Below are 12,490 nucleotides of genomic sequence, written 5' to 3' on the forward strand. Positions count from 1 at the left end.
ATTTATTTAATTAATTCTCTAAGCCAAGTCTATTTACAAAACACGGCGATCTTTATTTTTTTTTAAACTCTAAATTGTGTAACTTGTTGTTCCTCACACTTTGATGTCACTCGGTGACCCAAGTCGTCAAGAAAATCTTCAAATTTCCAGGCCCCACCCACACCCCATTTCCCCGCCCAGTCATTCTGTGCATTATAGCATGCTTATCACCTTATCCACTCATTTCCTCCATGGATATTAAATTCCCACCATGGGATACCCCACATCCACTTGTCAGGTCACGTCCGCTATCCACTCTCCCCGTCACTCAACTTCGTTAATCAACGAAGAAGTATACGTTACTGAATTGCCATCAACATGTTCTAAATCATCAAAAGGGCAACAAGTGGTGAATGAGATGCTGATATCTTCCTTGTTAACATAGGATTATGGGGCAATTCACTAGAATGAAAAGGGTTTCTAATTCTGAAAATAATACTGAATCTAATACTAGGAACTGTATATCTAATTTGTGAGACAGACCCAAAATATATATTGGTAGGGAGACATAGATAGACAGACAGATATAGAGATGACAAACCAATCGCGCTCAGACGGGCAGGTGCTAAACTTGGCAGCTGCCAAAAAATCAGCTCCCTCCCATCACAAACCAGAACTAGGGAGTGCCACCGAAGGGTCAGTCAGGTCTCCCAACCAAAGTGCAGGAAGTTAAAGGAAGAACACTGGGACATCATTTATAAACACCCGATAAAGAAGAAAAAATGGCTTACTTTTGTTATCCAACTGTGCTCTGTACTTGGTGAAGCCCTTTAGTCTCACCCTGTGGCCGAGTAGATCGAGGAACTCTTCAAACACTGGGCCTCCCGTCTCATTGTTGTACATCTCCTCCTCCGTACTTTGGCCTGCTTTACAGTAAAGGACTCCAACTTTATGCTGGAAGCTTAGCTGAAACAAAAGTAATAATTTTAACAAACCATTGCTAAGCACATGATTTCAGAGATGAATGTTAAATTTAATTGTATAAAACGTCCTCTTTCCCAGAATTTCAAAATTTCTTTTCTCCAAATTCCACCGAATTGAGTACAAGAATATCGGCCAACTGGCACTGAAGTGTCAGCTGAGATTTTGTGCTGAGTCTCTGGAGTAGGACTTGGACCCACAACCTTCTGTCTCAGGGGAGAGTGTGCAACTTACTGTGACAATTCACTGGGGATTCCCTCAGTCTCCAGGATTTTCTCCCTTGGCTAATCTGATCTTGGCTAATGCCTAATCTGATATACTCATCCAAAGACAACCGTCACAATGTCGTGAACCGAGGCGAGAACTCATCCCACCATGCAGCATATCAGTTCACAGACATGTCACACCACTGAGGCTCTCTCTTTAATGAAGAAGAATTATGTTTGAGGAATTCTCTTTCAAGTGTGGATTGGATGAATTTCAATAACTCAATCACGTGCAACGACAATTAATAATGGATTACATCCGTGGAATATTTACCATATCTAACTTCATTCTCTGTTAGAGGAATTATTTGTTGTCAAATCATCTGTTTTGATGGACAACAGTGCAAGCAGCTATCCTGGAGTGTTGGCTGTAGTTGGAAAAACTTAATATAGCTACATGATCATTCTCTGTGGGTTTCTGATTATTTAGAGCCGAGTTTTTGTAGTCCAGGGAAATAATTGAAGCTTGAGTACAGCCGTTGATGCGCACCCCTTGTTTGTTCTTGTGACTGAATGCCAAGAAGTCAGCCCACATTTTAAGTACAATGTAGTCAGCTGAGGGTGCAGTCTAGAGAAAGAGAGACTGTGGATTTGATCCGACAGCTGAACAATAAAGCCCATTTTATGTAATCTCAGGTTGTAGACCTTAATCTTATTTGTGGAATTCCTACATCGAAGTCACAATATCTGGGATTAGAGTCATATTGTGCTAATAGTCTGAGAACCAGCAACACCAGATTTATACTGCCCAGCCGAAACTACAGCTCAGACACAATTGCAGAGCTCTGTAAATAAGTGTTCGCACATGTGCGCAGAGCTCTGTGAATCTGTGCTCACACATGTGCAGAGCTCTGTAAATACATGTTTGCACACGTGCGCAGAGCTCTGCTCCCAGTTGGGAAATTTTGATGGGATTGGATGGGAGCTTTCACACTCTGAAAAAATTTTTTTAATACAGAAAGAAAAACTTGTTTTCTATAGCGCCTTTCACAACCTAAAGACATCGCAAAGCGCTTTACAGCCAATGAAGTACTTTTAGAAGTGTCACTGTTGTAGAAACATAGAAAATAGGTGCAGGAGTAGGCCATTCGGCCCTTCTAGCCTGCACCGCCATTCAATGAGTTCATGGCTGAACATGCAACTTCAGTACCCCATTCCTGCTTTCTCGCCATACCCCTTGATCCCCCTAGTAGTAAGGACTTCATCTAACTCCTTTTTGAATATATTTAGTGAATTGGCCTCAACAACTTTGTGGTGGAGAATTCCACAGGTTCACCACTCTCTGGGTGAAGAAATTCCTCCTCATCTCGGTCCTAAATGGCTTACCCCTTATCCTTAGACTGTGTCCCCTGGTTCTGGACTTCCCCAACATTGGGAACATTCTTCCTGCATCTAACCTGTCTAACCCCGTCAGAATTTTAAACGTTTCTAGGAGGTCCCCTCTCATTCTTCTGAACTCCAGTGAATACAAGCCCAGTTGGTCCAGTCTTTCTTGATAGGTCAGTCCCGCCATCCCGGGAATCAGTCTGGTGAACCTTTGCTGCACTCCCTCAATAGCAAGAATGTCGTTCCTCAGGTTAGGAGACCAAAACTGTAAACAATACTCCAGGTGTGGCCTCACCAAGGCCCTGTACAACTGTAGCAACACCTCCCTGCCCCTGTACTCAAATCCCCTCGCTATGAAGGCCAACATGCCATTTGCTTTCTTAACCGCCTGCTGTACCTGCATGCCAACCTTCAATGACTGATGTACCATGACACCCAGGTCTCGTTGCACCTCTCCTTTTCCTAATCTGTCACCATTCAGATAATAATCTGTCTCTCTGTTTTTACCACCAAAGTGGATAACCTCACATTTATCCACATTATACTTCATCTGCCATGCATTTGCCCACTCACCTAACCTATCCAAGTCGCTCTGCAGCCTCATAGCATCCTCCTCGCAGCTTACGCTGCCACCCAACTTAGTGTCATCCGCAAATTTGGAGATACGACATTTAATCCCCTCGTCCAAATCATTAATGTAGTGTAAACAGCTGGGGCCCCAGCACAGAACCTTGCGGTACCCCACTAGTCACTGCCTGCCATTCTGAAAAGTCCCCATTTACTCCTACTCTTTGCTTCCTGTCTGACAACCAGTTCTCAATCCACGTCAGCACACTACCCCCAATCCCATGTGCTTTAACTTTGCACATTAATCTCTTGTGCGGGACCTTGTCGAAAGCCTTCTGAAAGTCCAAATATACCACATCAACTGGTTCTCCCTTGTCCACTCTACTGGAAACATCCTCAAAAAAATTCCAGAAGATTTGTCAAGCATGATTTCCCTTTCACAAATCCAAGCTGACTTGGACCTATCATGTCACCTCTTTCCAAATGCACTGCTATGACATCCTTAATAATTGATTCCATCATTTTACACACTACCGATGTCAGGCTGACCGGTCTATAATTCCCTGTTATCTCTCTCCCTCCTTTTTTTTTTTAAAAAGTGGGGTTACATTGGCTACCCTCCACTCCATAGGAACTGATCCAGAGTCAATGGAATGTTGGAAAATGACTGTCAATGCATCCACTATTTCCAAGGCCACCTCCTTAAGTACTCTGGGATGCAGTCCATTAGGCCCTGGGGATTTATCGGCCTTCAATCCCATCAATTTCCGCAACACAATTTCCCGATTAATAAGGATTTCCCTCAGTTCCTCCTCTGACCCCTTTTATATACGGAAGGTTGTTTGTGTCCTCCTTAGTGAATACCGAACCAAAGTACTTGTTCAATTGGTCTGCCATTTCTTTGTTCCCCGTTAGGACTTCCCCTGATTCTGACTGCAGGGGACCTACGTTTGTCTTTACTAACCTTTTTCTCTTTACATATCTATAGAAACTTTTGCAATCCGTCTTAATGTTCCCTGAAAGCTTCTTCTCGTACTCCATTTTCCCTGCCCTAATCAAACCCTTTGTCCTCCTCTGCTGAGTTCTAAATTTCTCCCAGTCCCCAGGTTCGCTGCTATTTCTGGCCAATTTGTATGCCACTTCCTTGGCTTTAATACTATCCCTGATTTCCCTTGATAGCCACAGTTGAGCCACCTTCACTTTTTTATTTTTACGCCAGACAGGAATGTACAATTGTTGTAGTTCATCCATGCGGTCTCTAAATGTCTGCCATTGCCCATCCACAGTCAACCCCTTAAGTATCATTCGCCAATCTATCCTAGCCAATTCACGCCTCATACCTTCAAAGTTAGCCTTCTTTAAGTTCTGGACCATGGTCTCTGAATTAACTGTTTCATTCTCCATCCTAATGCAGAATTCCACCATATTTTGGTACTCTTTCCCAAGGGGACTTGCACAACGAGATTGCTAATTAATCCTCTCTCATTACACAACACCCAGTCTAAGATGGCCTCCCTCCTAGTTGGTTCCTCGACATATTGGTCTAAAAAGCCATCCCTTATGCACTCCAGGAAATCCTCCTCCACCGTATTGCTTCCAGTTTGGTTAACTCAATCTATGTGCATATTAAAGTCACCCATTATAACTGCTGCACCTTTATTGCATGCAATCCTAATTTCATGTTTGATGCCCTCCCCAACATCACTACTACTGTTTGGAGGTCTGTACACAACTCCCACTAATGTTTTTTGCCCTTTGGTGTTCTGCAGCTCTACTCTTGTAATGAAGAACACACAGCAATTTGCAGACAGCAAGCTCTCACAAACAGCAATTAAATAAATGGTGAGATCATCTGTTCAGTAATGTTGCTTGATGGATAAATAGTGAATCTTTGTCCACCTGAAAGGGCAAACGGAACTTCGGTTTAACGTCTCACCCAAAAGATGGCATCGCCTACGGTGCCGTACTCCCTCGGCACTGCACTGGAGTGTCAGCCTAGATTTTGTGCTCTAGTCTCTCGAGTGGGAAATGAACCCACAATCTTCTGACTCAGAGGCGCGTGTGCTGCCCACTGAGCAATGCAGACACTTTGCTTCAGTTTGCTCTCGATATCCGCTGAGCGCTTTATAAATCCGGCTTTGCGAGCTGCTCCATGTGGTGTCAAGCCCTCGTGCTATGAGGTGGTCTCCCTGAGAGAGCTTCTCACGGAAATGTTCCAGAGTCAGATAAAAACTGGACTTGGTCATGTACTATCGCTTTACTGGTGCTGCAAACCACAAATGGTTTTGTAGTAACGAAGTGGTAGCGTAACTGCCATATGTTGAAAATATTATGTCCGCACCCACATCCTATTCACTAAATCTGATTTCCAGTTGATTCAGCCACACAGGATTCAAAGCCCAAAGTCTCCCTCCACACTGAAGCTGGACAAACAACCACCCTCCCAATCCCCCAATACTGTCAAACACTGAGACCCCCCATCCTAGTCCTGACAGATCGCAAAGCCCATCCCCCAAACAATATCACAAACTGTTGACAAAATACAGCACTCCCCCCACCAGAATGCAACTAAACTCTATTTCTCCTAAACACCAACCACCTAAGCTCCAATTGGTGCGTCTCATACTATCTTACTCTGTCTTAATTTTTAAAAACGAGAAGAGATAAAAATGCATCAGTACAGGAAAATGAATAAATGAAAGTCCACTCAATTACAGTTTTCATGCAATAATGGGCACATTTGCAGAACCAGCAAAAATCCTAGGATACTGTAGAATAAAATTGGAATTAGATTTCTCAGTCACTAAGTCAGTGGCCCTGCTGTTATCCGTAGGGACAACCACCCGTGTTATAAACCAGTAAATCCTGTGACTCTGAACGCCCCGGGATATCTACTCATGTATCTGGCTCCACTTAGCCCCTCTCCCTCTAAACCCTCTTCACCTGAAAACTGCACTTGGGGCCCGACACTCATGTGAGCAACGCCACAGGAGATCAACTTGTTACATATAAAATAACTTTGCATTTCAAACAGGTACAGTTTCCCATCTACAGTCGAGGAGTGAAAAAGCCAATCCTTAAAACCATCCAAGAATTGAAACCTACATTTAAGTAGTCTGAAAACCAAGTTCCCATTAGTGAATCTTTCTGTTATATATGCAGACTATAGGTATACTCTGTGTAGTCACTGTATAGTTGCATAAGATGGAGACTTGTCACCTGACATACTATCAATAAGGTTTACACTGTGTATATACTATGCTGGCACCACTAGAGGGTGCAACTGGTGGCGACCGGGATTTCCTGCCCGTGGCAGAGGCTGTCCACCAGAGTGCACTGCAGTGGGAGACCTGAGGGTCACCCGCATAGGTGTGCAGGGCCCAGTATAAAAGGCTGCCAACCATGCTTGTGTCTCACTCTGGAGTCACGAATAAAAGACCAAGGTCACGACAGTTTGAGTACAACACATTGCCTCGTGGAGTCATTCGTAAGTACACTACAGACATAACACTTTCCATCACAAATTCTCGTAAAAAGACATTGTTGCATTTAACTCATAATTTACATCCTTTTGTTCTGGTCTGTTAATCTCTTGAATATTTTGGTTTAAAGAGGAAGTGCTGATGATATTATCAGGAGCTTGCGGTTGGAAAAGTTGCTGAGCTGAAGAATTTGTGGAGGATGAATTAAGATAAATAGCTGATGCTGAAGTATACTTAAGGTGAAGGACTGTGTCTGCTGACGTTATCATTTTCCTCCTCCACACTGCCGGCCTCAGTAGTCAATTCATCCCATGATTTCATTACTCACAGTTTAAATTTTTCAAAATTCGCAAATGGGCAAAACGAAGAACAATTTTTTTTTCAACAAAAATAAAAGGTGCCTCTTGAAATGGTTTGAAATCTAAAGTTGTGGTTCTTAAAGTTTGTTTGTTCTATGCCATTTTTTAAAAAGGTCTCTGCCATGGCTTAGTGGGTAGAAATCTCGCCTCGAAATTAGAAGGTTGTAGGTTCAAGTTCCACTCCAGAGACTTTTGAGCAGTTTTCCAGTGTCCTGACCAATATTTATCCCTCAACCAACATTACTAAAGTGAGATTATCTGGTCATTTATCTCGTTGCTGTATGTGGGACCTTGCTGTGTGCAAACTGGCTGTCGCAATTCCCAACATTGCAACAGTTACCACACTTAAAAGTGCTTCATTGGCTGCAAAGCACATTGGGATGTCCCAAGGGCTTGAAAGGCATTTTTTTTCTACAAGAGGCTCCACTAAGTACCTTACAACAACAATTTGCATTTATTTTAGCACCTTTAACATAGAAAAACATCCCAACGATTGAGAGAGACGTGGGGGCCGAAATTCAGGGGCAGAATAAGCCCGTTACCGGCGGTTTGTGGCGGCATCGAGTGGCCACCGCGTTGCAGTCCATTGGCCGTCCCGACCCAAATGAAGCTCGGATTTTCCCGCCTGTCCCCACTGCTGCCGACCGATGCAAGCGCACCATCAAAGCACGCTCCGCCGATCTCCCGCACCTCCAGAACACTCCGACCTAAATTCACCCGAAAAAAATTGTCGACCCGTCGCGTGGTGTCACCCGACAGCCTTTTCAGTCGGTGCACCTTGTCCTGTGTGCGCGCGCGGCCTGGCAGCCCTTCAAGGCACTGCCACGGCCGCCATGTTTTTATTTTTGCCAGCCGATTTCCCATTGGCCAGCCAATTATTGCCCCAGGTTTGGCTGGACCGCCAACAGGCAGTCTGGCTCCCCCTCTTGGGTGCCGGGTCTCTGGCCTGGCCAAAATCCTCCCTGGTGGCCCAGTAACCAAAGCTAAAAAATTCCAGATCTCTCCCCTTTAACAGAGGGGAGAGTGTGTGGTGACGCTGTCACCCGCCCCTCAGCAGGAAATATCGCCGCACTCCCGCCCTCATTACAACCGACTTCCAGTCCGACGCTTAAAAACCTTCAAAGTGCAGAAAATCGACCGGAGGGCCACCTCATCGCTCCCGGCGGTAAAACCAGGTAAATAAAAATTAAAATGGAGGGTGTGCCAGCTTTCTGGCATGCCTAAATTTCAGCCCTATAATCACAAAGGTGGACACCATGCAAAAGGGGGCTTGGTCACAGGGTGGGTTTTGAGGGGGGGGGCCATAAACACCGCTCCACCGGTTGCTTCTCACAATCGGCATCTTGCCCTTAGCCTCCCCGTTATTTTCAAGAACTTGCTGGATTTGCACATTAATTGCCCATCAAACTCGCCACAGAAATTTAAGTCTGGTAATTAATAGAGTAAGTACTCTTAACATGATAATCGTTAATGCAATTCCAAATCAACCTCTCCGGTCCAGAAAGGGAACTATTTAGTCTCATTCCTGCATGTAGTAAATTGTTGCCGATGGTTTTTAAAAATGGAAAATAATTTTTTTCTCTTACCTTTACTGTGTCTCTTTTTCACACTCTCTCTCTCGCTCTCTCTCTCTCTCCAATCTTTCCTGCCCTCTATTTCTCTTTCTGCACCTGATTTGACTCTCATTCACCTTATTTCCTTCTCCTTTGTGCCTCTGTTTCTTTCTCAATCCTTTAATCTCATTGTTTGAGATAGACCGTTGGTCCTGGTGTTCATCGTCATCATCATAGGCAGTCCCTCAAAACCAGGATGACTTGCTTCCACGCCGAAAAGGGATGAGTTCACAGATGTTTCAATGAAGGACCTAATATTCCAGGTCCCGAACTACATGTTGAAGGTTGGAAGATGCCTGTGCGTGGATTATTTTTTTTTAAAAACATGGGGTGACCGTTGCACACCAGCCACCACACAGGCTTGACAGAGATAAATCTTGGTCCAGTGGCAAGGATTACCCAAGACAATTGGAGACCAGCTCTGCCTCATGGACCGAGTGCACACACATCGCAGTGTGGGCTGCCCATGCTGCCCATGGGCCCCGGCCTGCAAGACCATCAGCAGGCCGGGGCCACCAGAGGGAGCAGCGTGTGACGGCATGGCACTGCAGGGAGCAGCGCGTGCTGCTGCAGGAGGGCGACGGCTGACTGCAGTGCGGGCAGGTACAGCAGGAGCGGCGAGGTCAGGACGAAGGAGCAGCAAGAGTTCCTGTTGTTCCTGGAGGCCCCAGATGTCCCATTGCCCCCCCGTTATCAGCTTGCACTTCCAGCAAGTTACAGCACAAAAGTTTTTCCAAGAGTGCAGGAAAAAGTCCAAAGACACACAGTGAGATGTCCCACCAGCAAGATCCAGCCCAGTATCTTTGGATAAAATACTGAAAAACAGAGCACTCTACTCACCTAATGGAATTCCATAATGTAGGATGATATAGCACATGCACCTTCCTCAGAATCTAATAGAACAAAATGATCAACCTTCTGCGATGAATCTCAGCCTGGAAGGTTTTTTTTAAAAAATACTGTGTCAGGTGAAGACAGTTAACAGATGATTAAATAAAATCACAACCTTCCATTTAAATTTATTTGTACACAGGTTTTTCTGCACCTTCCTCAGAATCTGATAGCCAATCCTTAGTTTTGACAACTGTTCAAATTAAAGTCTATGGGTAGACTTTGCATTGGTGTCCAGATCGCCCAAAAGTGGGTGGCATTTCCGGCGTTAGCGATTATATATTTGTGTGATCGCTGGAATATCGTCCATTTTAAAACCTGCTAGTTTCCACTTTTTAATTTGCACGTTGGCTGAAGGGATGTTAAATGGGCGTTAGTGATTTATTCCATCGTGCAAGGCAGGCTTCCATAGCAATGGTCTTTTCCTGCATTTCAGGAGGTTAGGGGTCATCTGCACATGCGCAGAAGAGAGCAAGAGACAGAGGAGAAAGCTGGTGGAGATTATTGTTGGTGTGGTAGTGTTATTGGTATATTTGGTGAGGGTTTTTTCAAAATGGAAAATATACAAGTAATGGAGGGGATAAATGTGAGACGAGGAGGAAGTGGCCAAAGTGGGTGAGGTCGGAGATGGGTGGACAAAGGCGCGGAGAGCACTGCAGTGAAGAGGCAATGCTGCCCTGGTCTCCGAGGTGGCGAACAGATGGGCCCAATTGACCCGGGGTGGTCATGGGAAACCACCCCCCACCCCCAGAGATTGCAGAGGTCATATCGTCGACGACACACTAGGTGTAAGAGCTGAACCAGTGTCGCAAGCGCTGGAACGATCTCGTTGATTCCGGCAGAGTAAGTATTACATTTATTTACTTAATAAATTGTAATGATGCAATGATTAATTTAAATGTAGACTTGATGTATTGTAGTTAAGCTGGTAATCTTGGTGTCATGCATTTAATCCTAACCTTGATCTTATTCAAGTTATTCTCAGACGGTAATAGCATATAACGTTAACGGTGACAATGATGAGCATGGGATGACTAATTGTGGATTGTGTGTGTGTTGTTCTGTTGTGTAATATGATATCTGCCAGTAAGCTGATATCCGTCATACCTGTAATACTACCGAGGCAATGATTTTATGTCATGCCATGCTCGTCACCTTTGCAGAATAAACTTTTGAAGAATCAGTCCGAGCAGCGGCACACTGGTGGCCAACCAGGAGATCTAACCCCGCTGACCAACCTGAAAGAGCGGATGTTGGCCTTGGTGGGGGTCCACAACCGGTCAGCCACCCGTGGTGGTGCTGAACTCGTTCTCACGCCACGTAAGTAATGTATAAACCATTGGTGATTTAAAGTAATTTAATGCCATTTCCGTATATGATTGATGTAATGTTATGTAATTAATGATGGGATCATGAAATATCATTGCAATGCAATGCAGATTCTGTACTATCATGTTAATTATATGTGATGTCTGACAGTATATTTATAGCAGTAGTGTTGCTCATCGTGCATATGCCTGCATAGTGTCAGCATTCTTATGTGACCCTAGCATCCACTTCTCTTCTACTAACCTCATTTGTGTTTTCTAGGTTACCAGACCTACCCCAGGTTGGTCAGGCTGTACAAGATCCCCAGGTTCCTGTGGTTGTCTCCCGAGGCGAGGAGACAAGAGTGTCTTGCCCGTTCTGCTGCAGGTTCTCCTATCCACTGCGGATAGTGAGGAGGTGGAGGAGGAGCCTACAGCCCTTTTGTCGTGTGTTCCTGCGGCCACGTCCTCTTCAACCGAGGCGGTAGCGGGGCCAATCACCTTACAGCAGGGCATCCAGAGTGGTTCCATGCCAGCACTGACCCCGCGGAGCTTGGTCTGCTCCAAGACCGGCAGATTTGAGTTGTGGACATGGTGAACCTGTCTAGGACGAACGTCGGCATAGGTCAAGAGCTCCTCCAGGTAATAGGTAGGTTAACTGGCCACGTTGCTGCTCTAATTGCGATCATCTCGCAGGAGATGTCGCGGATGGTAGTGGCGATGGAGAGAATAGCCGAGTCCATGCATGCCAGAGGGCAGCCAGTGGTTCCGGAAAACGGCACTACACCCCAAGGTGCCCTCCGCCATTGCCACCGACACATGCGGGTCAGAAGGAAGCTCTTGCTTCTGACTCAGAGGACGTTTCCCTGGAAACATCCTCTCCATCTCCAGCCCAATCCATTCATCTGCCGTCACCCCCACACAGCAGCAGCATTCGAGGTGGCTTGGAGTTAGTAGGGGAAGGGGAAGAGGTGTGGTTAAGATGAGGAGGGGGTTAAAGGAAAGAAGTGTGGCTGTAGGTAGGGAGGGTGGGGATGATTCTACTTGTTGTTTAAAAAAAATGTATTGAATGTTTTGGGTGGGTGGGTGGGTGTTATATTTATAATGTTTTTTTTACAAGTATGTTGTTGTTGCTGTGGTTTTTATTGTTATTTGTTCTTTATAAAATGTTCAATGTGGGGGTGGGGGGTACACAGGTGTTAACTTTTAAGGCTATTTGTTTTTAAAAAAAATTGTTGAACACCTTTATAACATTAAATTTAACTTAACATTGTCCAGTGCCTTCAAATAGCAGAAATGTTAAGCGTATACAAAGTTTACATACACTGGCGAGGCCAGGAAAGGCACAGATGAGATGTAACAACAACTGTAACTGTAACTGTCACCAACGTAAGGTAAACTGTTCATTTATGAGCTGCTGACGCAACAGTCTTGCAGCTGCGTAACTACCATGAGGCTTTTGCTGCAGCCTAGGGTGGGGTGGGGGTATGGTTTCAACGCCAGCCAGATTTGTCCTCCCCGAGGTCATCGTCCTCCTCTCCTCTCTCCTGAGGTGGAATGGCAGTCCCATCTGGCAATTCTTGTCCCCTCCTGATAGCTAAGTTATGCAATATGCAGCACACTACAATGAACTGAGTGACCTGCTCAGGGTGGTATTGCAATTCACCTCGAGTGGTTCAGGCATCTGAAGCGCTGCTTAAGCACTCCAATTGTCTGACG

At 45.1% G+C, this 12,490-nt stretch overlaps 1 protein-coding gene across 4 annotated transcripts in view; it reads right to left on the reverse strand.

The window, feature by feature from the left end:
- The window catches only part of sipa1l2 (signal induced proliferation associated 1 like 2), a 541,912-nt gene that overhangs the window by 252,128 nt on the left and 277,294 nt on the right, over window positions 1-12,490 (reverse strand). For all 4 annotated transcript variants that reach the window (XM_070884682.1, XM_070884684.1, XM_070884683.1 and 1 more), the window contains exon 5: window positions 771-945. In XM_070884682.1, coding sequence (XP_070740783.1) covers window positions 771-945 — 175 coding nt within the window. The remainder of the gene's footprint in view (window positions 1-770; window positions 946-12,490) is intronic.

The sequence above is a fragment of the Pristiophorus japonicus genome, chromosome 7 (genome assembly GCF_044704955.1).
Source record: "Pristiophorus japonicus isolate sPriJap1 chromosome 7, sPriJap1.hap1, whole genome shotgun sequence".
In the NCBI taxonomy this organism is placed as follows: Eukaryota; Metazoa; Chordata; class Chondrichthyes; family Pristiophoridae; genus Pristiophorus; species Pristiophorus japonicus.